This window comes from Nesoenas mayeri (assembly GCF_963082525.1).
Source record: "Nesoenas mayeri genome assembly, chromosome: 4".
In the NCBI taxonomy this organism is placed as follows: domain Eukaryota; kingdom Metazoa; phylum Chordata; class Aves; order Columbiformes; family Columbidae; genus Nesoenas; species Nesoenas mayeri.
Window position 1 is genome coordinate 37,748,225 of NC_137540.1, and position 26,624 is coordinate 37,774,848.

At 36.1% G+C, this 26,624-nt stretch overlaps 1 protein-coding gene across 1 annotated transcript in view; it reads right to left on the reverse strand.

Annotated features, from left to right (window-relative positions):
- The window catches only part of SH3RF1 (SH3 domain containing ring finger 1), a gene marked incomplete at both ends in the record, with an annotated part of 87,536 nt that overhangs the window by 13,170 nt on the left and 47,742 nt on the right, over window positions 1–26,624 (reverse strand). Inside the window, 6 exons of the mRNA XM_080344225.1 lie at window positions 161–331; window positions 2,708–2,862; window positions 10,986–11,096; window positions 11,995–12,297; window positions 19,607–19,702; window positions 21,071–21,346. Coding sequence (XP_080200351.1) covers window positions 161–331; window positions 2,708–2,862; window positions 10,986–11,096; window positions 11,995–12,297; window positions 19,607–19,702; window positions 21,071–21,346 — 1,112 coding nt within the window. The remainder of the gene's footprint in view (window positions 1–160; window positions 332–2,707; window positions 2,863–10,985; window positions 11,097–11,994; window positions 12,298–19,606; window positions 19,703–21,070; window positions 21,347–26,624) is intronic.

Consider the following 26,624-nt stretch of genomic DNA (forward strand, 5'->3'; position numbering starts at 1 on the left):
TGCCAAAATTAAAAGCAAAACACTAAAACACAACTGAAAAATGAGCTAGTTGCTAAAACCCACAGCTTTCTATTATGCAATTTTAGCATCAAATACAAGAATAGAACCATTTTAGACTTGAAACTAGGTAAACTGTTTAGACACTGATATAAAAATATACCTTGTAACTGGAGCCACATAATTTCCAGGAAAAACACCAATCTTGCTTGTATGCATGGAAGTTCCCTTGAACCAGCCATCTTGACAGCGTTCAAACACTAAGAACATTTCTCCCTTTCGCAGTTCCAGTTCATCTTCTTTTCGAGGTGTGTAAGGGTATATGGCAACATACCTAAAAGACAAGAAAGTAGATGCAATTGATAAACCTAAGCCATTGAAAACACCACTTGTGTTTTCTGGCAGAAAGTTCAGCCAGAGATGAGAAGGCGTGGCAGAAAAGGTTATGTGTTAGTCGATCCATCATACTCTTAAAATATTAAAACCAAAGTTACGGCATTATTAAGAGAAACAATGACCATTAAGAATAACGTCCTAACTGCATTTTAATGTAATGTACAATGCTTCTGATAAGATTAAGTTAGTGAACTTAATTAAACAGGTGTTTATCAGCTACAGATCCCAGCATATCCCACTTCTCTCTCCCTACATCTGCTTCTGGGATCTCTTATGCTTTGTAACATGTCAACTTATTTGTTTTTTGGGAGAGGTGGGGAGCACAGAGAAGTTTTGTTAGTTGGGAGTGGAAGATCAGTATCAGAACTACTTTTCCAAGTGCAAAACTGGAATCATCCTGTGCAACTGCAGTGCCAAAAAAGATACATTACTAGAATTTGAAGTCTATGGGTAAAGTAGCTAACAGTTATTCACTTGTAAAGGTTATTTCCTTTTCTCCTTCTAAGCAACATTAATGCATAACATAGTGCATCTGAAATCATAGTGAGAGTTCTGAAACATTTTATATTTTTTCTTTTTAAAAATATATTCTTAGAGGAAAAAAAAAAAAAAAAAGAAGTAAAAATAAAACCAAAGCTCCTGCAGTTGCATGCTGGAGTATTCCTAGGGAAGTCTTCAAACAAGATTGCACAATTTCCTATTATCACATTAAAAAGTGATACTGTTTTAACCACCACAGTGTTCTATTTTCTGTCACAGTTTGAACATAAGACAAATGTTTAAACCATTTATATAAAAATGTTTACATAATTACAGATGCAGGCCTATGGGAAATAGCATTCTTATAAATCACATTTTCTCAAAAAGAATATACTTTTCACAAGAAGTAATCAACTAGGGCAGACAGGTAGAATAGCCCCTTTTTTAAAAAGCACACACAATTACTTAAAATGCCAGTCTTTCCCACTCCTCTTTTTATGCCAAAGGTAAAAAATGTGGCTTTACAAAACCTCCTCTCATCAAAATTCTCTTGTGCTGCACAGTAATGACAGCATTACTCTATGCTCCTCCTTTTTGCATTATATTTTTGTTCCTTGTCCACCCAGGAAACTTTGCATTACCTGCAAAAATGCTTTAAAGGCAATATAGGTGCCTGGTAAAGCAAGTCCAAAATATGCTTTAAAGACAACATATGACACATTAGCAACAAAAGGCTTTACAGGTACATGATTTAGGAGAGAGCTACAAAGCCACATACTGAAGCTCTATGGGAAAGCAACTGATGTGCTTTAATTGGTGTTCATTAACTTCCCTTTTAGTTAAATCATTCCAAATTTCATTAGTATCCTCACATAGAGCAACCCTTTGAAGATGGAGGATGGGAATAAATGAGATGGGAACTTGATTAACTGCACTAAGCACAATAATCCATAAGAAGCAGTGTTAAAATGCGTGACACCAAAGGAACAGCCCAAATCCAGATGCACCTGCTACACAAGGAGACCGCTCTTTTGGAGTGGGAGGAAACCTGGTGGGAAGATAAAAATAGAGACACAGAACAAAAGCGGTCCCTGTATTATTCAAATGTGTCCTATTAGATGGTTCAGCCACTCCTGAATTTTATTTTCTCTTTCATCATCCTTATTCGCCAAGCTGCACACAAAGAAGTTCCCAAGAAGAAAGATGTTGTCAGCAGCACATGTTAATATATAAAATATTTTTATCCAGAAGAATGACGCACATTTGCTTATATTACAAGTGTGAAGACAAAATGCTAACTAGCAGCTTTCTGCCTTCATTTCAAATTGCCAACCACTAATTAACTGAACTGTAGAATCTTCAGTCAAATTTCAAATGCAACTTACACAAGCAGTCTGACAATGACATGCTAATATAACAGTCTAAATGAAATACAGCGCTTTTTGTGTTTTGGCATAAGTTTTCCATACAAGAATAGCCTTTTCATTCCACACATAACAGAAAATATTGAATAAATTCACTCCAGAGTTTGCCACTTGTGAGTTATACAGTCCTCATCACTAACTTGAGGATTCATTCATCTTCTGCATGATAAATACTTTATATTTTTGAAGCAAGTCCTTTCCATACACAGCAACAGCTGATTATATTTACCTAAGACATAAATATCCCTTAGTATGAATGCTGCTAGGGGTCATCACCTTTATTTATCTTTTGTTGCTTCTGTTCTGGGATGTATGCTTGGCAGCTGGCCAGCTGGCACGATATAAGCACATGTGAAGTTCCTGATCTTATTCCATTTTTCTGACTGGCAAAAAGTCTCAATTTTACTTACACACTTGGACGAGTTTGTGGTCTTAAATGTGTCATTTGGTCAGCTGATCCTGATGGAGGCCTTTGCATTACACCTGCAGACTGCGGTCCAGCAGAGGCCGATGCAATGATCGCAGCAGACAAGAGAGGTGGTGGCGGAAGTGGAGGATTCATATTCTGATTTTATGGGAACAGAAAAAATAGCAACAGATGATCAATATTGTTTGACGAGTTGAATCAGCTGGAAAAAAACATGTATGATATTCTAAGGAAATGTGAAAAAAACAGAGTTCAGTATTCTTTTGCCTACTGGTACTACAGAACTGGAGAGTTAGGTTTGTCTGTAACTCTACTTTTCCAGTTTAAAATCTTGAAGACTTGGCAGCTAATTAAGCAACTTCTCAGCACAGGAAAAACAGAAAGCATTGTTTCTAATTATAACATATTTAGGATAGGACCCGACAAAAATTCAGAAGCCTTCCAGGAGGTAGATTTTGCATCCTACTGCTGACTGTACCTCAAAACATGACAGTTTTTGTAACCTGAAGCTGAAACACAATACACAACTCAGCAGCAGTGCACCCAAAGCCACCCTTTCTGGGGGAAATTTTCTTTTGATGTATGGGTTAGAAAAGCGAGCACAATACCAGACTATAGTCACTGAGCTATTGTTACCACTTTCTTCTATTCTTCTAGTTTAAAGAGTTAGCTTTTGAAATTCAGTATTCTGGAGATTGGTAATCTTTAACAAACACCCCAGTAAAAAAAATCACAGTTCCTTTACAGGCAGATCATAATGGGGGTCCTGCCTACAGGCTTCTATGCCTTTTGAGAATCAATGGAGCAATTGTTACCTTCTGCTCTGTAAAGCCTCAGACAATTCTTTAGAACCTTGTGTACTGACACTCCTGGGAAAAGTCTCTCACAAAAGGAGAACTTTTCCTTTGCCCCTTCCAAAAATAATTATTTGTGTTACAATGCACACCAAAAGAGTAATAAAAAACCTCCAACATTTGTAAATGTAAAACTGAAATAATTTAAAACATGAACTTAAAGGAATCCTTTGAAACTGAAACAAAACTCTAAACCATGCCTCTTCAGGTTTAAAAACCACATAAAAAAAATATAAATTAATAAAATGTCCTGAAGTACTGCCTGGCTCTTCATCAGCATATAAATGCACAACATTACATTATCAGTTTGGAAAATATAATTGAAAGACATTTTAATACCCCTCACATACTCTACTTCTAAAGGTGGTTGTGGTTTTCTGTTGTTCTTGTTGGGTTTTTTTTGTTTGGTTTTCTAAACAAAATCGTTATAGGAAAATAAGTTTTAGTTCTACACTATGTGACTATTACCTCATTGCACTTGGTGAAAGTGTTAATAAAAAGGCACCTCTCAGAACTAGTGTTACGCTGCCAAGACACAGTAAAAAACCGCATGATTAAAAGCTTTCGAATCTAGAAAAAACTGATTAACTCTTACAGTTTTTCAGTCAAAATTCATGTTTACTTATGACAGAAATGGCACAGTATATTGTGAAATATTCCTATTTTGTAAAGTTTTTTTCTGACTGTACTTTAACAATTTCTTAAGACCAAACAGGCAGAGATGACCTGCTGGAGAAATATCATTGTAAGCTTTGAAACTAATAGTTTAGTTATTTACAAGATTAGCAATTGCATTTACTTCAAATTCCAGATGACTGTCCATCTAACAAACTTTAAAATATATTGATAATTCATACCAAAATACCAACATTTCTCTTTCAGTTACTTTACAGCAGAAGTTATTTCCCCTTCCCAATCATCTTCAACAAATGCCTTAGCTGAATATGAGCATCTACCTTTTAGGCAACCTGTCTACAGAATATAAATTCAAATTTTTTTTAGGCATCTAGATTCCTTTATACATGATGGAACCTGTAAATCCACATTAGGAGACGATTAGCTGGAAACTTCAAAATTAAACCTATTCATGCACAATATCAAGCTTGTCACGATTCCACACTTTGAGCAACTCCAAAGATATAAATGCTGGGTGTTGTATTTTATTCATTTGAACACAGAATAGACATTTTAGCTGCAATAAAGGCATCTTCCCAGCTCTATTTTCTTCTGCTTTATTCAGGTTCTGTTCCCCTCCTCATGTCTATTACTATGGTAATGAAACCTGCAGTGAGCTACAGCCCAATTAAACTCCTGAAGACTTGGCAAGTACTTAGAAATCTAAATAAACTACCTGATAGGCTTCAGAGGACTAACGCTCCTCAGCTTGCACTTCTACAACTTGATAGAATAGATCCAAATGCTCTAGCCAAGTTTTCAAGAAGTTTTCTGGCATGCAACCATTTTTCTAGCTATTGAGAAACACACCTACCTCCAGCACACAAGCTAGTTTTGAGGGTTCCCATATTCAATGTTCTGTGGAAGAATATCTGCAAACCCCATGTGATTTAATAAAATATAATTATCAAAATAAGTAGGAGTATTTTTATTTTAGGTAGTTGACAGGGGAAAACTGAAAGTTTCTATGGCTACTTTTCAGACAAGTGTACTTTCAAGCAAATAAACCAGCAAAGAAGTAATATTTTTTTAATGAAAGATGAAATATGACATAATTTTATACTCTATTTATGTAAAAACTACAAATAGTACCTACGCTCATGCTCTAGAAACTCATACATATTACCAAGTTTAAATATAATGAGGCTACATTCCCATATCAGTCAACTGAAGAGCAATAATCAGTTCATCCAAAGAATAACAAAGGGTACAGCAGTGGAAAAAAAATTCATTAACTGTCTTCACTCCCACAAGGTCTAGGGAAAAATATAAGACTTGCAAAATCCCCTGAGGGATAACAAATTAAGGCTCATGTTTAACAAAATTCCTAAACTATATGTTATCAAGAACAAGCTTCTCATACAAAACCTTATCTTTTCTTTCAGCTGCTTCCTCTTCCCAACAAAAGTTGATTTGAATTTTTGTTGGTTAAAACTCAGATAGTTCTTATTTAAACCTCCTCCTGAGTTACACTAGTTAATCAGCTGGAACTACATGAAAGAGAGTTAAGTGTCATCAGTATACTATAACCCTCACAGCTTGTGCCTCATTAATAATAAATCAAACTACCTTATATACTTTAATATAGAAGAACAAATTTTTTTTATTTTTTTTTTTTTGGTGTGTGTGTGTGGGCAAGAGAATATGACCAGAAAAAATAGGGATTTTTTTTTTTAAATTTTTAAAACCTTCAGCATACAAGTGAACATAAACCATCCAAATATAGACCACCTATTTCTGCTAGTTCAGTGCACATAACAAGACTTTATTTAAAAGTCAACATATTCAATGTGCAGAAATAGGAATATGGATATCTAGGTCGATTGCAGTCCAAAAAGCTTTTAACTTATCAAGAGATTGTAAAGGCAGACTGAAGGAAAGTTACCTGTTGTTGGTACTTTCTGTTTTTCTTCTGCTGCTTTTGAATGTAACTCTAACTTTGATGTGGTATATTTTGTCTCTGTTTTTCCCATATCATGGCTCAAATCACATAATTCTTTTAAGAGTTTATTCAGCAAAATCTATGGAAACTAGATCTCCGCCATTAGATAACTACCTTATAAATTACATCCAAGAATTTCCTCCAGGTAAATGAGCTTTACAAAATTGCATGTGCATATTTTCACCCAACAACTATTGAACTAGACATCTGCTATTTATATTTGATGAAGAACTTCAAACATATTAAGGACCTACAAGGTTCAAAAATATCAGTGGCCAAGAAGAGCAGACCAATCAATGCCCCCATTAAGGGCAAAGTTGCTATTTCAAGTCCCAGAGAACAATGTATGTGATAATATCACAGTCAAAAGCCTCAGCTGTGAGAAGTGAGAAGTTCATAGCTTCCTTAATTTCAAAGAAACAAACCTCAAACCATAAAAAAAGAAAGAATACTGCTGGCTAAAGAACTAGGCTGAAGAACTGCTGCTGTAAAATAAAACTTTAAAATAAATTGTCATAGGTTTTCTGAACGCAAATTAAATTTTGCTTTAGTGATACAAGCAACAGATAATGTATTTGGTCACTCAACAAAAGCACTCTTATTCCCAAGTGTTATTTGTGTGATTTTGACTGCAAATTACTTACTTCATACAACATCTGGTACCAAATAGCATCTAGAAAATATTACTATGGACAAAATAAAATTAATACAATTGTCATTTTTTGAACCACCATAATATTCCCAAAATAACGTAACACACTAAAAATGTGATCCTACACATGAACACAGACAAAAGACTAATAGGCTCCTTTGGGCTAGGAAGTAATCTCCACTGTCTTAGAGAAACCTGCTACCCACCAAGACAGCTCAAAATATCTCCTCTTAACAACAACAGCAGTTATCTTTCTGACAGAAAATAAGACAAGACACTAGCTTTCCTTTGCTTCTAGATTCAGGACATTAAAATGTAGCAAAGATGCATAATTTCAGGACTACTGTGAAGGCATATATTCTTCTCTTCTTCACTGATGGGGAATCATGCTCGTCCTCTCTGATTACTTCTTTCTCCCTTAATCCAAGTTTGGCATGAAGTGAAAGTTGTATAAATGGCTTGCTCTGATAGAACAATCCATTACTTTAAATAGTGTTGTAAACACCAAAATGACTGACAGGAACAAGATACAATTAATCCATCTTCATACTCAAGAGAAATTCTCTCCATTACAATCCAACTCCCTCGTCATTTGCTTAGCATTCAGAAATTAAGAAAACTATAAAGGGAGAAGCTTAGGGAAATGAAGGAATTTATGCTTACAAAAGCATTTGTATTTGTATACTTTAATTTTATTGCATTTGTATTTTCATACAAAATACATTCGTATTTTTATACAAAAGCAGGACTCAAGCCAACCACTTCTGATGTATTAAGTCATACCACCACAATTATTCCACTGCTTAAAATTAATGCTCAAAATGTCAGGGACGGTATTTCAAGAAGGGAAACATCTAGAGAGACAAGAACATTCCTTTCTCCCTTGACCTGTCAGAACCATTTTGCACATTTCTAAAATGAAAACAAGAGTTTACGAAGCAAGAGGAAAGTGTATGTAAAAGATAAACTTCAGAGTCTGTGACTATAAACTGCATCATCATCTAATATCATCCATAGCAAACAAACACAGGAACGACCTGATTGTAGCCTGAGCAAGCAGCTTGTATTTTAGTCATGCTGAAAACAAGTCAAGAAGAAAGAGAACATTATGTACAGAAGGTTATTGACTTTTCAAGAGGGTAGTAGAGAATAATTCACATTCTCAATGGGAATTACAAGCCTAATTGGAAACATAACCAGGAACATGGTTATCACAAAGAGAAAGTAGCACTCCAGGATACAGGATGATCAGGTGGCAGGAGCTGCACTCCATGCTGCATTTAGCACTGTAATTTAATTCCTGTGGGTACCAATGGTGAGATTGCTTTTGAACAAGCTTATGCAACTAAAGCACCCGAGGTGGTTTAATGACTCTGCACCAACACCAAAATGAAGTATTTTTCTATGTTGGCATCAAAGAACTACTGATTCTTAATAACAAACAAAACTGTTTGTTACTGAGAGGAAAAAAAAAAAAAGGCAACTTCTGACAGAACTTTTGAAATTATGCTTTGAATGCTGCCTACCCCATCCTCTCCAAAACTTATCTTGGCCACAAATCAAACCAATTACTCAATGCTTGCAGTATATATGTCAGCTAGACTTGTATTCTGCCTGACGGCACAAATGATTCCAAAACTGATTTTGTTGTTCTGTTCTCACAGGAATTTTCTGAAGGACGGGATGAAAGAAGTATAAAAGATTACATGGATTAGTATATAAGCAGTTAATTGTTTCTAGTATTAGATGTACACTTCACATGCAGAAGGACCTAGGAGTCCTTCCTGGTGGATGCCAAGTTGAACACGAGCCAAGAATGTGTCCTTGTGGCAAAGAAGGGCAAAGGTATCCCGAGCTTCATCAGGAAGTCTTGCTGGCAGATCAAGGGAGGAGACTCTTCCCCTGCCATCAGCAGTGATGAGGCCAAACCTGGTGTCTGTTGTCCGGTTCTGGCCTCCCAAGTACAAGAGAGACATCGACGTACTGGAGAGCCCAGCAAAGGGCCATTCATATAATTAAGGGAGCATCTCTCCCATGAGGAAAGGCTGAGAGAGAGCTGGGACTGTTTAGCCTAGAGTAGGCTCAGGGGGATCTCATCACTGTATGTAAGTACATGAAGGGAAGGTAGGAAGATGATGGAGCCATGCTCTTTTCCGTGGTGCCCAGTGAAACACACATTGAAACACAGGAGGTTCAGTCTGAATACCAGGAAAAAGTTTTCACTGTGATGGTGACTGTACACTAGCATAGGTTGCCCAGAGAGGTTGTGGAGTCCATCTTTGGAGAAATTCAAAAGCTACCTTGATACCATCCTGGGCATCTGGCTCTAGGTGGCCCTACTTGAGCAGGGAAGTTAGACTAGATGACCTCTAGAGGTCTCTTCCAACCTCAACTGCTCTATGACAGAAAAATATTAATGTAAATATCAGGGGATTATTAATTCGTTCCAGATTAACATAAATTCAACAGTAGGACTGAACAAATAACCCACAGATTGCAAGGAGTCATTAAAAATAAAAGGATAAAGCATTGCTACAGTGCAATGTGCATCACTCCATAAGGCAGGGCTAAAGCACACTGTGTAATTGTCAATAACAAGGTCATCTGTCCAAAGAACAAAGAACGTGAAATATATTTATTTGGTTTAGAGCAATTATTCCATCACTACTGACAACGAAAATTTATTTAGTTGAACATAAGCTCTATGCTACACTGAGGCCAAATGAATGGATTCAAATTCTCAAGTTATAAACATCAGACTGACAGGATAAAAGTAAAAAGCTCATACTATCAATATTTTCACCACTGAAAATGACCGTGCATTACTGTACCCAGTTGTGGAATAGGCTTACCATGTGCTCCACATGCCAGAAGTACTAGAGATAATTCAGGAAATAACAGCATCATAATTTTAAGGACTGAAAGAATATCACTTGGAGTCCCAAAGAAAGCTGTCAAAATGCAACCTCTCAACTGTGACTGAGCCACACCTAAGCATTTACTGGAACAACAAAAAGTTGATAATAGAAGACAGACAATTCTGCCTTTGATTTTGCAGACAAATGTGTAAAATGATGCCAGTGTGAAAGCTGAAAACAAAACCAGACATATCTAGCAGCAAGACTATTTATCATGTTTTACTTGCCTTAGAAGACTGCAAGGATAATTAGACACGTAAAGAAGATCAAGCCTTGGGGGTTTTTGTTTGGGTTTGGGTTGTTTGTTTTGTTTTAAACTAAGTGGAGATTTATTAATCAACTATCTCCCCATCCCCCAAAGGTTAGGGGCACAACTCTTGCACTTGAAACAGCAATGAAATTTCAAGAATTCCTATGCTCAAAATAAAAACTCATTAAGTTATCTTGAAGATCTGTGAAAACTGGTATCCACAATCTTTACTGCAGTTAAAGTCAGGTTCTCCTAAGTGCAGTATGATATAGGACATTCCAGAGCTTCTCCACCACAAGCACAGCAAAATAAAGAATTTCAGTTTGTTTTGGAATGAAATGCTGCCCATTTTTGAAGACAATGTCATTTTCTTTATCCAAAGGAAACAGCATTGCCATGTACTCCTTCTTTTAAAAGATGGCCATTTGCAACAGTTTTTCATATTTATCTCCAAGAACATCACTTACACCTTAGGCCACAGGTATATACACAACTAAAATAACCTTATTTAATTATAAGGAAGCGGAGTTTTTAAATTTACTTTGGAGGATCTTGATAATATTTAGTAAGACAAAATTATCGGGCAGTTGTGGTTTCAAGTTGATGTTTTTTTGTAAGATCTTGCTTGTTTCCCCTAACCTCCCCTCTCAACCCCCCAGCACAATCTCTCTCCTATTCATGCTGAAAATAAGTACTGTTCTGGAACAAAGTGTGCATCTTGTGTTTACTACAGAAAGGTGACAGAGAAAAGCTGGAGATTTGGATATGTATCCCAGGATGCAAATGTTATTGTATCAGTAATGCTTTTGCTATAGTTCAATTTATACTATTGTGTATCACATAGACAATCACCATAATTTCACCATAGAAATCCATAATTTCAAGTGAGTGTTATCAGAACTCAAGAAAAAAAATGATCGTACAGACCAAAGATAAATGGGAAAGCTGAGTTTTCTTAAACAGTACTTACACCAAGAGCAGCTTGGTAGGTAACTTCTGATGGGAAGGTAAATGAAGGCCCTGTTGTGACTGGGCTGCTCGGGGGTGGAGTCACGATTAGCCCCGTAGTACCGATATGAACCTGGCAAAGAAATAAACAAAACAGGGTCAGTTCTGAGTAATTTAATCAGAGCTGGTTTTGACAGAGCTGTAAGATTCATAGTCAAAATCATCAGTACTCTACTATCTGTAACTTTAGACTGCAAGTAATTTTTTGTTAGTTAGTTACAGTATTGGATCACATTGCTCACTTTTTTTTCCTGACATTTCAGAAACTTTGGAGATATATTGAACTAGCAATGTCAAATGCACTTTTACCTTTTTTTTTTTTTTTTCCCCACAAAAGGCTGTCAGATCCCAAATAAAACATATTTATTAGCTCACATAAAATAATGCCAACACTTCTTAGTCTCCATTTCTCTCTCTTCTCCTCAAATGTGATGTCTACGTGAAACAGACAATTGTTCACCAGCTTCTGTAGCTTGTAACTACAGAAAGCTCTGGAGATTAACAAATAAATAAAGCCAGATAAATACTGGTACTTATCACACTGAGATTAATATGGTACATTTATAAAAATAATGTAATTTTTAAGTAAAATTGACCTTTTACTTGCATGCACTTTATTAATATCCATTATTATATTCAATTTAGAAGAAACAAAGTAAAAAAACCAATAAATTATACCATTCCAGTTTCTAGTTTCCACATTTTAAAAATCTTTGTTGCACGTAAGAGGTCAACAACTGTGAAAAAAAATTAGCTTACGAGACCAAAAATATTTGCTGTCATTATATAGGAGGTGTTGTAAAATGTTTTCCTTAAATGTTCTTATGTTGGAAGACAAACTTTGTGAAAGAGTATGTTAGTATTAATTACATAAAACTAATGATTTGAAGTAATCTGACAAGATAAGAAGCCTTTATAGTTATTTTTTAAGAAGTGCACACATGATTTCTTTTTTATCTCCTGTAAATTACCTGAGAAGGGGCACTACAGGAAAGTCCTGTCAGCTCACTTATGCGGGCTGCTGCGGTTGGGTTGCTGGAGCTGATGAGGACAGGAGGACTGATTTCCATTGAGTGGCGATTCTGAGAGGACTGCGAAGACTTGTTGGACATGGTGAGGGAGGTAAAAGAGTGTCGTTTTTTGGTGTTTTTCTTGGTATCGGTGTGCTTTTGGGTTGAATTGTTGTGGGCTGTCCCAGAGGTACCTTCTCCAGAGTCAACAGCAGAACCTGAGGGCTTATCCAACTCTATCAGCTGCTTGGCTGCTGTGTTAAACTACGAGAGACAGTCACATGTTAGGATTTTTGTATTTATAAAAATCACCTGAATATAACAAAAAAAAAATTCTGTTTTATTCATAAAAGAATTTAAACCCTACAACTTAAAATTGTGACATACTGACCTACTCTATAAATTAATCATTACAGAGTGACTACTCTATCACTACAAGCTCAAACTCAACACACTGTTGGGCTGGCATGGGCTACCCCATCAGAGGTAAAATTTCCATCAAGAACGGACATCACGCTCTAGCCCAGACATGGATTAATTCAACAATATCCGCTGCCTGTGTTATCTAGAAGTCAGACTAAATCATAGTGGTCCCCTTTGACTTTTATAATATAAAAGTCTGTATTACAAAACTTCTTGAATGTTCTTTTCATTTAAAGCCTTTTCTGTTTTGATTTTAAGTATGACATAAGCCCACACCTTTGCATGTGGGCTCTTGAAGACATTCCTCCTAGTATCCCTTGGTATGTGTGCACACATTTTTATCATTGCCAGTAATAAAAAACAGGCTTCCTAAACACAGATTGAAGAACATCGTAGGACAGACTAAAGATCCAACTGTACCAATATACTGCCTGACAAGTAGCAATACAAGCATAAGACATTATAAAGAGAAAAGAAACATATATCAGCAATTCTGTGGAAATACCTCCTCAGCTTCTGAATTTTCTAATGCAGAGGTAGCATCTCTGTGCCTAAGAACACTCAAATGTTTTTTTCTTTTTTTTTTAAGCTTATATAATGATTTTTTTGTTCACAACAAAATTTTCTATTTGTTAATTTGTTACAACAATGTTATATTAAATGCAAACAAATCCTTCCTCTCCAATGGAGGAATATAGAATCACACACAATTTCTTCTTACAATGAAATGTAAACTATGTAAGGGGGAGGGAGTGGGAAACAAGCAAAAACTCCTACATTTTTCAGAAACCCTTTATTTCCAGAAAATCTTATTCACATTTTAGAGCAGGTGAGAATAATAATGTCAGAACTCTCATTTATGCATGAGCTGAAGTAAAACCAGCACCAGTTTTCTGAACAAGTTAACTAATGTTAATATGTACCACTAAATATGAATACTGTTACTTGGATAGGTGTAGCCAATTATGAAGAAGGGAAATATCTTTTGTGAAGAACATCAGGATGAAGAAAGTTACTGTTGAAGTACTATTTCTGTTCTTCGCCATATTATTTCTTCTATTTATTTTACCCATTTTTCCACAAGTCTTAAGATATCTACTATGCAGTTTTAAAGCAGTATTTTACCCCAAAACTTTACCAGACAAATAATAAACCATTAAACATGGTAGCATCAATACTGATTTCAATGCAGCTTCCACAGACAAGAACAGCTTATACCCTGAATACTTTCCTATTTCTGAGGACAAGCAGATATGTATAAAGGGGTATAAAATATTATTTTTTAATATAGAAAAGGTTTTTGAGTAGTATTTGGAAGATGAGATCTTGTTAGGAAATTCCATGCATATACAAAAAAAATATAAGAAATTCAAAACTAGAACTACTGAAACAATGAGGAATTAATGTAAAAAACCTACTAGGATGTAATAGCAGGAAAATTAAAATTCTGAAATGCTTGAAGAGGAAGCACTACCTAGAACATACTGCAGAGGGGCACAATGGGGGATTTGAAAAAGGACACTAAGATGAGGACATAGCATTTTTTCTTCAGTGTTCTTATTGTTGGTCCTTTAGAAGGCAGCTGAAGAGAAAAGGAAGGATAGGAGAAGACAACATCACAGTAGTAAACATTCCTAAGAAAAAGATGGACATCAGATTTTCCTTTCTGCTAGCACTGGACATGGATCACACAGACAAACCACTTTTGTACCACTTGTGTAGTACAGAAGACAAAACCATCCTGATTTCTCCAATTAACTTGCAAGCCCATTATTTGGGGTTTAATTATTAGATTTTAAATTTAGAGCAAACATTTTTAACAGACTAGTAAAAACAATGTTATATTATCACAGAACACTAATATGAGGCTGAAGGATATGGTATTTTAGTGTTAGGTTAGAGTTAGGTTATGGTTGGACATGATGATCCTGAAGGTCTCCTCCAACCAAAATGATTCTATGATTCTACGAATCAAGTAGAAAATAAGACCAAAAAAAGCCTACTTTGCTACTCATCCTGTCAGGATCTTATCCTTCCTGATGGAAAAACAAGCAGGCTTTTCAAAGACAAATAATTTCATGTATTTTGCATATTTTTTTCCAACTCAGACTGAAATTCTTCACATCATTTCTGAGAATCTATATCCTCCATATTGTTTTATATGATGGCTGCAGCCACTTCTGTTCTTATGTAATACACCTCTTTACTCAGCAAACAGCTTCTTCACAAATCACACAGATCAGAGGAAAAAAAGCAGTACTCATTTCTGAAACAAGAACTACCTAATCAGAAAAGTTAAGCGATCTCCCAGGAGGAAAAATCAAACCCAAAAGCCACTCTGCTAAAAGCCCAAGGTACCTGTTACACCTAATTGCGTTTGTTTACCTCCTGAAGCTATCAGTGCCTGTGGAATCTGGTTAATTCTGTACAGTGAACAGCCTATTACAGAAAAGTGAAGACTTGCCCATGGGATTGATTCAAGATCGATTCAAGCATAAGCAATGCACTGAGCTTTCTTAGGTAGAAAAGTAAGCATAAGACAGGAGCATGAACCTAAACATGGAAGTGAACTGATTACTGGCCTTTTCTTAGAAGCAACCTGAGGGTAGCACTAGTTGCAGAATATTTTGCAGAGTGGAGTTTACATCTTCCTTAAGAGCAGAAACTAAGAACTAGCATGCATTCTCCAAGGAAATGGCAAGAAACCATTCAAGGTCACCATGGGAATGCAGCCCACTCCTGCTATGAAGTGTTTCAATGCAGCATTCCTTGCTGCAACAAATACCCCTGTATCTGTTCCCACATTCTACGTCAATCGTTTTCCTGAATAGACATATGTGAACCAAAGCTTCTTTAACTTTTACATTTACATTTTTTTTTTTCCCATTCAACAAAATCTTTGCTGTAACAGGTAGTCCAGAATTTCCCCTTCTCACCAAACCCCTGGAAACAGAACAGCTTTCCAAAGCGGGGGAGGCAGAGGCAGCAGCACCAAGCAGGGGTTGAGGGCAGCACAAGGGCTCCCATCTGCTTGTGTCCACCTGGAGAAATTATCAAGCAGACTCCTGTGTAAGATCTGCTCCAAGGTCTCTTATAGTTGCGCTTTACTGTACTTATTCTACATACTAATTCAGGCATTCTTCACTCAGTTAGAATTCAAATGTAATCACTTTCTGAAATTAAGTGAAAACCATACATACAAGAGATCTTTCTATTCATGTTCATTCAAAATTTTTATTTATGCAATTTTATTTCATCGACATTTGTCAAGCAGTTATTTTTCCACATTACCAACACTATTATTCGTCAAATTCCAGTTTCTAGACAACAGTTTACTTTCACATATATTTGGAAACAAAGGAGTAAAGTGCAAGTGGAACTAACACCAACGTTGTCTTTATTTGATGTTATTATTTTTGCTACACATCATCCTGGAGGATTGACAATAGCTTAGAAACCTAAACTCAGCTTTGTTATCAAAGTTTTGAAACAAATACGTTTTGTCTAACCAGCAGAAGAATCATCTTGCAAATCTTGAACAGATTGCAATCATGACCAAAGCTGCATTTATACCCATTTTTGAAACAAATGAAATAGTTCTGTATTGCAGTTTTTGTTAGGAAAATTAATAAAAACTACAACACTAAGAAATTGTCGTTGGAATGTTAACACCGAGATTATCTCATTCAAATATAGTGAGGATGAGACTACAATTTTCAACTCAAAACTAACATTCTATATTTTCAGATGTAACATATAACATCCAGATTTTGCATAAATTTTCTGTTCTGGGCAGGCAAAACAGTCAAAAAGTATATAAATATTTCCATGAAAGGTTTTACCTCATTCTTCTGAGTTAGTATTATTACAGAAGTCTGATTTTTTTTTTCTAAGCACTTTAAATCAGATCACATTACCAAACAGTGATAGAAAAAGTTTAGCCTTGTAAGTACAATGATGAAAAGACCATGATAGAAATCCAGCCTAAAATCCAATCTAAAAAGCATAGACACAATAAAAGGTAAATATATTTTGAAACACTACTGTTTGGTACAGGAGGAGATGTTAATAAAAGAAAACAACCAACACATCAGGTACATAAAATCTTATGCACTCATTGATTAAAATATCGTGTTAACTGATGGATGCAGCAGTATCAAATGACAATGAGCTTAGAATTATCCTACAGTGAACATTTTAGATCATTTGGGTATTTTTTCCCTACGTTTCTATAAAATTGTTTATAAGTAAAGCTAGAGGAGCTGGATCAATACAAAGATGTTTCACCGTTGTTCATGTTAACTTTGGAACACAAAAGCTGCCATTATTTTCTACTGACATTTTGACTGAAAAAGTGATTGATACCTTTCCCCTGATTTTTCTTTTCCTATTCTGAGTGTTTGTATTTTTCTAGTTGTTCTGCACAAGTGCTGAACTAGCTTGTAAAAATTTAAATACTTTTTAGATTTGGAATATGTTTACTAAGTGTTACTCCAGATCAAAATGTCAAATTTGAGGTCTTCCTAAGAGATGTATGTTGTAGCCAGAAAAGTATTTTATATAGAAAAATTCTATCTGTTTAGTTCTGATTAATCTTTCTTTTTGGCACAGAGACAAACATTAGTGTCATGAATTTAATCATAAGTTTCTAGACACACTGCATTTTATTTTGTCACTCTGTAAGAACCTGGTTGACCTGGTTTTGATGCAAGCACATTGTAATTTCATCAGTCAAAAGTCTAGTAATTTAGATATGTTAATGAGGTCTTACTCAAGTAGAACTAGAGGGTTTGTTTGGTATTAGCACTTCTTAGGAAATAGAATTTCATTCCTTGCAATGTTTTGCATTATTTATTTTTCATTTGCAGAAAGAATTAATTATTTCACAGTGCTATATGTCTACAGATAAAAACAATGTTTTGTGAGTCAGTTAACAAACTCTACTTTTAATGGAATCACTATTAAAATTCCTCTTAAAGTGTTTTGAATCTTACCTTTTATTATTACGACAGATTTAATAAATGAAAGCCATATAAAAGAATAGAGCAGACTAGCAATCATAGAATAATAAAATGTTCCTCCAAGAATAAAGTTATCCTCAAATATAATCAGAGTTTTTCATGGACTACAACATAGCTAAAATTTTCTCCCGTGATCTCATCGCACAAGAAACATTGCAAGTATCAGATCTGTGCTACAGAATAAACACCACAGACTGTGCTCATTTCAAAGGTAACAACTTTAGAAAACCTCCAGTAAATGCAGCTACTGATTCACTTATTCAAGGAAAAGAAAAAAAAAGTGGACTAACATGCACAATACAAAGATATGTCTATCATTATGACAAAAACAAGCAATGATTACAAGACTGGGAAATATAACTAAAAATATCATATTAAAAATACCTCAAAAATACGAATTATTTCTCAACTTTGGTGTCTTTAATACATAGGTAAAATAGTTTGATATACTTATGTATATCAACTGCACGTATATATTCCAGAACATCAGTTATATAAATCTTAGAGAACAGCTATTTCAAAATACAAATTGGTATTTTCTGAATATCTCACTGCTCTTCACCACAGCATGTGTTTCAGTTTAGTACACACCGAAAAAAACCCAAACAACCACCTGTCTGACCTGAAGTACCTTTTTAGGTATTATTTATCATTCTAGATTTTGCACATCATTTAAGTGGGGATTTACAAGTGTGTACCAAAGTTCTCGTGCCTGTTCTAAAAGGGTTAATTGAAGGTACATTTCCTTAGTTGATAGAATTTGTCTGAAAACATCAATGGCAAAATACATTTTGTGAGTGAGTATAATTTTTTTCAACAGTATACCTCCATTTTGCAAAATTTTGTAGAGATGGAAACAGAGTTGTTACCTAAATAGTTAGCTCAAGTGGCAGGCTTAGGAAAGTGGTTTTTCTAAGTTGGCTAAGTTAAGTGATTAAGTTTCAAAAAGCACCACAAAAATGTTTACTGGCTGAACTGAAGGGGCAGTTAATTGGAAGGAGCTAGGAATGAATAGCCAGGGGCAATAACTTCTTAAATTGGCTTTTAAAAACTTCTTAAACTGAAGCCAGAATCGCACTAAGCAGGTTGAAACTCTTTTGGTTTTGCTGTTGTTTTTTCAGTTATGTGAAAATTTTTCTCCCCAGATATACAGACCCTTACATCAACCTATGAAGATGAATATACATATTTTCCCTTTTAAAAACCACTACCTCGTATGTTGGTTGAGCAGAGTCACTTTTTAAAAAGCTCCTATCTCATCAGGGCATTCAAAAATTGAACTAATAAAACCTGACTTGATTATTTGTATGGTTACAGATACCTTCTGTGATCCGAGGTACATATCCTACAGGTAATGGAAAATAATTTTTTCTTTTATCGTTCTGCCTCATTTAAATAAAATCTCTTCAGCAGGAGAAGTGTATCTTACCAAGTATCCATAGCATACCTACCAGAAAAAGACAAACACTATTCCAAACCTCTATATCCTTATGTATCGTAAATTTTAACAATCACTGTTGCAGCTGTACACACTGTTCTTAATCACCTATATCTTTCTGTATAGAAGATACAGCTCTCAACTCTTAAACCTTAAAAGGCTGGAGAAACCTCAACTGCTACACCTCACTGTAAATTTTCATATCAGATATGAGATGTGCAGGAAAATACACGAGATTTTACGTAAGGGTCTTTCACATGTAAAAGTCAACGCTCTACCTGTTCAAGAACAACCTATGTTCTCCGACTTTCAAGTTGTGCTAATTTAGTTTTGATAGGCAGGTATTGGGGACAGTGCAAAGAGCACTATTTCTCTGACCTGCTGATTGCTTTCATTTTGCAGTTAAGTGTAGTTTGCGATTGACTGCGTGACTCCATTATTAACAAGAAACCACAGTGGCTGCCTCCAAGTACTTTCATTCCAATTCCATTCAATGAAAACAGGTACCAAATGGCTAAGTAAAAATCACTTCAACTGCTGAGGTAATTAACTTTCCCATACTAGGCACACAGATCTTAGACTATTTATAGTTCAGGTTATTTTAGAATCATCACAAGTACTGGTGATTTTTCCTTTTGGAAAATGAAATACACAATGGGCACAACCTTACTGAGGGCCCAACTTTACTCACCTCAACATATGAAATTGGAAATATTCCTATCTTGTCAGCCAGCATTCCTTCTGCCCAGTTTTCATCCACGCGGCGAATTACAGTCAGAACATCATCCTGTGTGAACATGCAGTGATTATGTCTCCCAGCTCTAATTAAACTTGTAATTTAATTTCCCTCCATAATGCACAGGTAATCAGAGAAGGTGGCTCATGGACAAAAACCGCAGAGAAGGCACTCTGTAACAGGAACAAGGCACTTTTGGGGCTGAAGGTGGCTCCAGCCACTCCTTTTCCTGTTTTGTTAGAGTCCAGCTAACTGTCCACAGCCAATTTCAGCCACCTGACTTGGTTCTTAGTGCCAGGTTTCCTGCCAAGTTCAGCCCAGGACATCCATCAGCCTCCCTTTAAGTGCTTGGCATTAATCAAGAGAACCGCAATCTTTTTCCTTCACAACTGACTTATTACCTAACCTTCCCTACATGTTGCTTTTCTACTTAAGTACTTAAAAATGCTAGCGAGTGATACGATTTCTTTCACGTCTACATATAGCATTTGGTTTATATATGGTTTTGAGAACATTACATGAAAAAGGATTCCATGCACGTTAAACATTGCTCTTGCTTATACCAAGATATATAGTTGTTTTATACGCAAGTTTAAAGTATTTGGAAACATCTGTTTACCAAAGTGAGATCGCAGACTGAAAAAAACCTCAACAGTTTGCCAACAAGTTAATCAAAATACACGATCTAATACAAATCTTCCTTAACAGTATTGCTGTTCGGTGTTGTAATAACCATTGTCCATCCATATATTAATATCCTTTCTTTTCAGAATTTTACTATCCTTTTCATTCTCATAGACAAGGTAGAAAAGAGATTCGCTCACATTTGATCTTGCAACATTTCAGTGCAATTTGATAAACTAAAGAATCAGAAATGGAACAAAAAGGACCAGCTCTGATTCCTGTTAAAACTCTGTATCATTATGTGCCTTGCAAGACAGGAAACTAACAATATAAGAAGAAAGTATTATTTTCCAAAAGGCAACTAGTAATATTATAGATTTACAAAGTTTAGTAGTACTTTGTGTCTAGTACCTAGACGCTAAAAATGTCACTGCAAAGTCACTCCAAGTCAACTTCTACCAACTTCAACAATTTAAAATAAGTGTTTCTTTAGAAGATGGAACACATTTCATTCATCACATAGGTTATTTCTCATAAATTAAGAACAGTACTACTGCAATTAAGAAAAATTGCGTTATCAAAAATAAAACCTCAGAGAAATTATATGTAATTTGAGCAGAGATGGAAGGCAAAATTAAGTGACACAGGAGAAATACCTGCAGAATTACTTGTCCTTTTCATATTTGTACAGCTCCATTAAAAAAAAAAAGGCAGACTAGACTACACAACAATCTTATTATTTCTTATCCAAGTGAAGGAAATTATTGAAAGAAAATAATTTTATTCTGCTTTTACCTTTGCAAATGGTAAACAGTCTTTATCAGCTTCCTTGTCTTTTACTTCAAAGTCATAAAGTGCTTTGCACTGTGGCGGAGGTTGAGGTAAAGGTTTAATAATCTGAACAAAACTGGTAGGAAAAAAGCCATGGATGCCATTGACTTCTCCATGATACCAATTTTCATCCACTTGTCGACGTAGAATGATGATGTCTCCTTTATTGAATTTAAGATCTCCAGGTTCTTTTCCCTCGTAGTTGTACAATGCTTTGGCACATGGTAACTGAGGTACACCCTAAAGAATTAAAAAAAAAAACAAACCACAAAAAAAGAGCAAAAATTAGATCAGTATTAGCAAATAGAATTCATATCACATTCTTTTGAAGATGATGACTGAAACTCTACGAAATTGCAAAGTAAAATTATACACAATAAATTATTTTACTGCAATGATTCTACTAATTTTACTCAAACATGTAGGAAGAGCTCTGGTTCTATATGGTCATTATGATTTTCAGTAATGCTACAATGTTGCTAGACACAAGACAGAAAAAAACAAACCAAACCACACTATAATCTTAATGTACTAACTCACTAAGCTGAAACATTAAAAGCAACCCAAACTAACTGAAAAGTATCCTGACCACTTGAGAGATCTTACAGAAAAATGCTGCAAGAAAATACAGCACTAGAATAACAAACATGCTATAAGGCCTTTAAGGTATGTTTTCTGCCTAGCTTATTATTTTCCTCACTTTATTTATTTCACAGGTATAGAATGCTAAGGATGAGGACATAAGGGAGGTGTTTTCCAGTTTGAAAAAAAAAATCTACATTTTATTAAAGGTGAGATATTTCATCCTGGAATAACCCTTTAAATTAATTAATTTATTTAAAAGCACAGCTAAAAAGAATTACTGGAGAAAAAAATAAATCTGTGGAAGCAGTGTATCCTTGGATTTCTTCACTTGGTTCCTCCATAATATCTGAATACTACAGGTCAATGGTGCTGCTCTGGAGCACATGTCAGAAGGATTACGACATCATACTGTGTCATCCTCCCTGCAGGTATAAATTTTTAATTGCTCAGTTTGTGCCTCCACATTTCGCAAGAGTCAGCCATAAAACTCTACAACTCTAGCGTTAGGGTTCCTGCCTTCAAAACTCTCTTTTTTCTCCAACTTTCAATACCTAGAGGGGAGCTGACGCCCTCACTGATGTAATCAGCAGTAACCTGCATTGCTAAAACAGTCTTTCCATAGCAAAGACAGCATTTATACCCAACTAGACACAGTATTTCACATCCCTAATGCTATCCTTTATGGAAAAGGTGAATTTAAATGAAATTCAACGTTGGTGATATTATTTACCACATCTACCCCCTGGTATGTCTCTGAAGTCTTCTACCAGCTCAGACTGTGAAATGCAGTTGCACTTGCAGTATCTCAAGAGGTTGGCACACAACACAAGGAAACTCTCAGAAGGATTAGAACTTCAAGTCTGTCTCATTGGTCAGAAGACAGAGTGCTTGACAATTTATTTCACATTTAACACTTAAAATTTTGTCATTCATTATAATCCAATTTGTTTGGACATCTTTAATTTTGTGTATTGTTTTATAAACAGATTAATTTTTGTGAATGGATAAATAGTATCTTAAAGACTAGCTTATTTAATAATTTTCTTTCCATATCAGTCAAAGGATAACCACATGTATATACATAGGTACAAATGAGCATGATGTACATCTGGATGCAGGATGAACACAGCTCATTCTATTGCATCTGGGATGAGTACTAAAACTATTATATTAGCAGGATCCATGCAATTGTTCACAAAAACTGGTGATCTTCGGACTGATGTAAACAATACTACAGTATTTTTCTCCATGATCACACTTAAGTTCACCAGTGCAGAATGCAAACACCTCTGGCATACTCTGACCAGATCTGGATAGGGAAAAAGACTAAGACATCAATTAGAGAATTTCTGGGCCCCAGCTGACTGAGGGGGAATTCACAGCCACAACATAAGAATGAAAATATACTGTATGTATGTGTTTTTAGTCCTATGTGCTCCCAGCAGAGTAAACAGAGAGAACGAAGGAAGCAGTCAGTGTAGAAGGACAAGTGCAGAGAGAACTGGGGAGAAGGCGGCAGGTTGGAAGCAAAGGGAAACAAGTCTACACAAGAGAGGAAAAATTGCTTGCTTATCCATTTCCATCCCAGTAAAAAACAAACAAACTAAAAAATTTACAGCCTTTCAGTGATGAGAAGTCAAAGAATTACTTGGCAGAAGAAGAGCCCCAAGCTATTATGGCTGCTACAAGACATATGCATCTGGCACAGGAGGGAAAAGCCAGAGCTCTCCCAGAAATCACCCCGTTTCTAAATCCCCAGACTGAGGAACAATTTCCATTAACTGTGTGTCTAAAATACAGTTGGAAAATAAATATCTTTTTAAAACCAAACAAAGCCAAAACAAACCAGGAGTGCCAGCATAGCAGATCATGTCAAAGTGATCAAACTCATCAATTACCTATCATTTAATTGTTAGAACTCGATATTACGTTTACGCAGTTTATCACAAAGCCTCCCATGAACGAATCACTCAAACGTACAAACATCTGTTTATATTTTATAGGATGTTCCTTTGCCAGTGTACAGGTTGAGTTCCTGCAAAGCTTGTTTCCCACGTTAAGTAGAAATGGTTCCAGTCCATAATTTCAAACAGAACGAACAGAACAAAACAGAGACTTAGTTCTCAGCCAGATGCCAGGGATTAAAGAGAAACGGTCAAACGATTCGGCACAGGAGCAAAGCCGATGCCATTTCCTTCTGTCCCGGAGGGAGGATTAAGCAAGGAGGCCCTGGTGCAATGGGGAACACCGTTCTCAGGAGTACAGTATCAAGGGCCCTGGAGTACCATCCCAACATTCCTCCTCCTCTGAGCAACCCGGGACCTGCGGCTGGGGGCCGGTGCCTTTCAGGCAATCGCAGTCAGCAGCCTTGGGCGGCTTCAGCCCCCCTTTCTGCCCCACGCTGTTCACCGGGAGAGAGGGCCATGAGGAAATGCTGAGCCCGAGTTTACATTTCACTCTGTGTCTCTCACTTGGCTAAACATGAAAGGAAAGCTTTGGGAGAAAAACTTTGCAGCCTACCCTTAGGTTTACAGCTGCCATTTACACTGCCAGCTCACGGAGAAAGCAACCAAAAAAACCACCACCACACAGACAAAAAACATTTTAGGAAATTAAAATATAAAACCCAGGAAGGCTCCACACAAAATAGGCTTCTTAGAATAATTTCCTAGGTCCTTATGCAAAATCCTTTTGCAAAAATAATTGAACTTCTAATGCTACTGCTGATGCACAAACTGTTAAAATTCATTTTTGCCTAAGGCATGGATACACATACATCTCACATGCTAGATTTCTTAAAATAAAATAAAACCAACAACATGATGGCATCAAAACAAACAGCTTAAAAAGAATATGAAAAAAATGCACATTCATTCATATACATGAGGCTCAAGTCCCTCATATTTCTTCTCTCAACCCAGATATTTTGTCTTAGAAACCTACAGAATTCACTTAAAATTATCCTCTTTGGGTTTATACTTTGCCTTTGGTCACCTTATTTTGAACTTTATTCTTGTTTTCCTAACGGACAATATGCAACTGTATGTATTTTTTATGAGCTTTAGCCAAGAGAAACTTACGCCTGCACAGAAACACGAGATCCAATTTCATTTTAGAAAGGAGTTTCTGTGGCCGAAGCCCAAATGTAAATATGCTTACACTGGCATTAAACAGTGTTCATTGTGTAACTTACTGCACTTGGGAGAACCAGCATAAGCTAAAGTGGCAAAAATAGTAAATCCCCTTCCAAGGAAATGAATGAAACAGATACTGGGTCATCTGCATCTCTGTCCTTCTGAGCCTCCCCGGCCGCCATGCTCCCAGTTGTCCCCCTCCCAAGCAAGCGAGGCGTTCCTGTGCTCCAGCTGGGACACCGGGCCATGGCATGAGTTCCCCTGCGAAACAGCCAAATTTACCCAAATATCTATGCAGTTTTCACCTGTTTGAGGTTCCCAGACACTGAGTATCTTCTAGAGGTCAAGAAATCTTTTCACCCAAGTACTGTTTACGTTAGTAGGACAGACAAAAAAATACTTCTGAAACTGTGTTATGTGTACAACCAAGGCGTTATCAGCCTCCAAGAAAGGTGGTCTGCTCAGACACCTCATCAGCAGTTATCATGCACAGCTTTCCTAAATAACTTCTGCCTTTCCTTACAGAAAGTCTAAAACTGGAAGCTACTATAATGTTTATCCATGTCATAAGAGCATCTGTAATAAATATCATTATTTGCAACTTCCTTACAAGTAAAGACAGAAATATCTTTAATCTATGTTTTTATTTTCCCTCCATGTAGTTTCTAAATCAAACCAACAGTTACATTAATAATCAAGACATAATTATGAAAAAGCTCCAATTATACAGCAATTGTAGGTACAGCAAGCCTAGTGCTACAGAGGTGCTTTTATCAGTCTCTTCTCCCCGTCCCCAAAGAACCAGTACTAGAAGGAATACTTGGTTTTCCATAAAAGCTGCCTTTACATAAGCAAAGGAGTTTGTTAATATGCTGCAGCCAACTTGTTTGCAAGTCAGATTTGTGTCAAGTGAATTATTCACCTGTACATTCTTCAGTAGGCACAGGTAACCCTGAGATTTCCTCTTCAGACTCCAAGTCACTCAACCTTTTGAATGACAATATTCCTTCTTTTAATCTTCTAGTCCACTCTCATATTGTTCCCTTCTTGACTCAAAACTTTCAGTTGCATACTGTTTAGTACTTTTTTTCTTAATTATGTATTTTTGGTTTCTCGTCTTCTTTGGCCTTTACCAAGCTGTCCAGTCTTCTGTGCAAGAAGATCCCATTTTGCACCTACAGTTTTTTCATGTCTCTCATCTTGCTGGCTCCAATACCTCTTTTCAAGTCTGACTTTAAAGCCATCTGATCTGTGTAGTTCAATTTTCTTTGTTTCATCCTCCTTTGTACTTTCTGCACCCGCACTTAAATTTCCAGATATTTTTAACCCAGAGCCTATAAAAACACTTCAACGAAGACATTCTTAAACTGCTTACATTAATACTTGTGTCTCCTTGAGTAGGATTTTCTTCTAAAGGAAGGAAACATGCTGCCTGTGTTAAGCTATAAGTATACTGCTGGCACATGAATTAAATACTCAGTTTTGCAGAACACAGCAAGGTAAAGATGTCAACATTTGAAACTGTCTCCCCATTTCTTTCTGAGTTCTAGAACACAAAGTGTCTCCATAACCCAAGAAGAATGTTAAAAGCTGGCTCCCTGCGTTAATTTTTCTCATCTAAGGAACAATACAAATTAGGTCAGATTTGCTGAAAGAAAGGCTAACTCAAGCATTATTAATCTGCATCTGACACTAAACTGCTAGTGGAATCAATATTACATGCTTCTACCATCAGAACTATCTTGGAGGACTGCAGAGGTCAACAGTACAAGCTAAATTATTTCTAGTTACAGCACCTC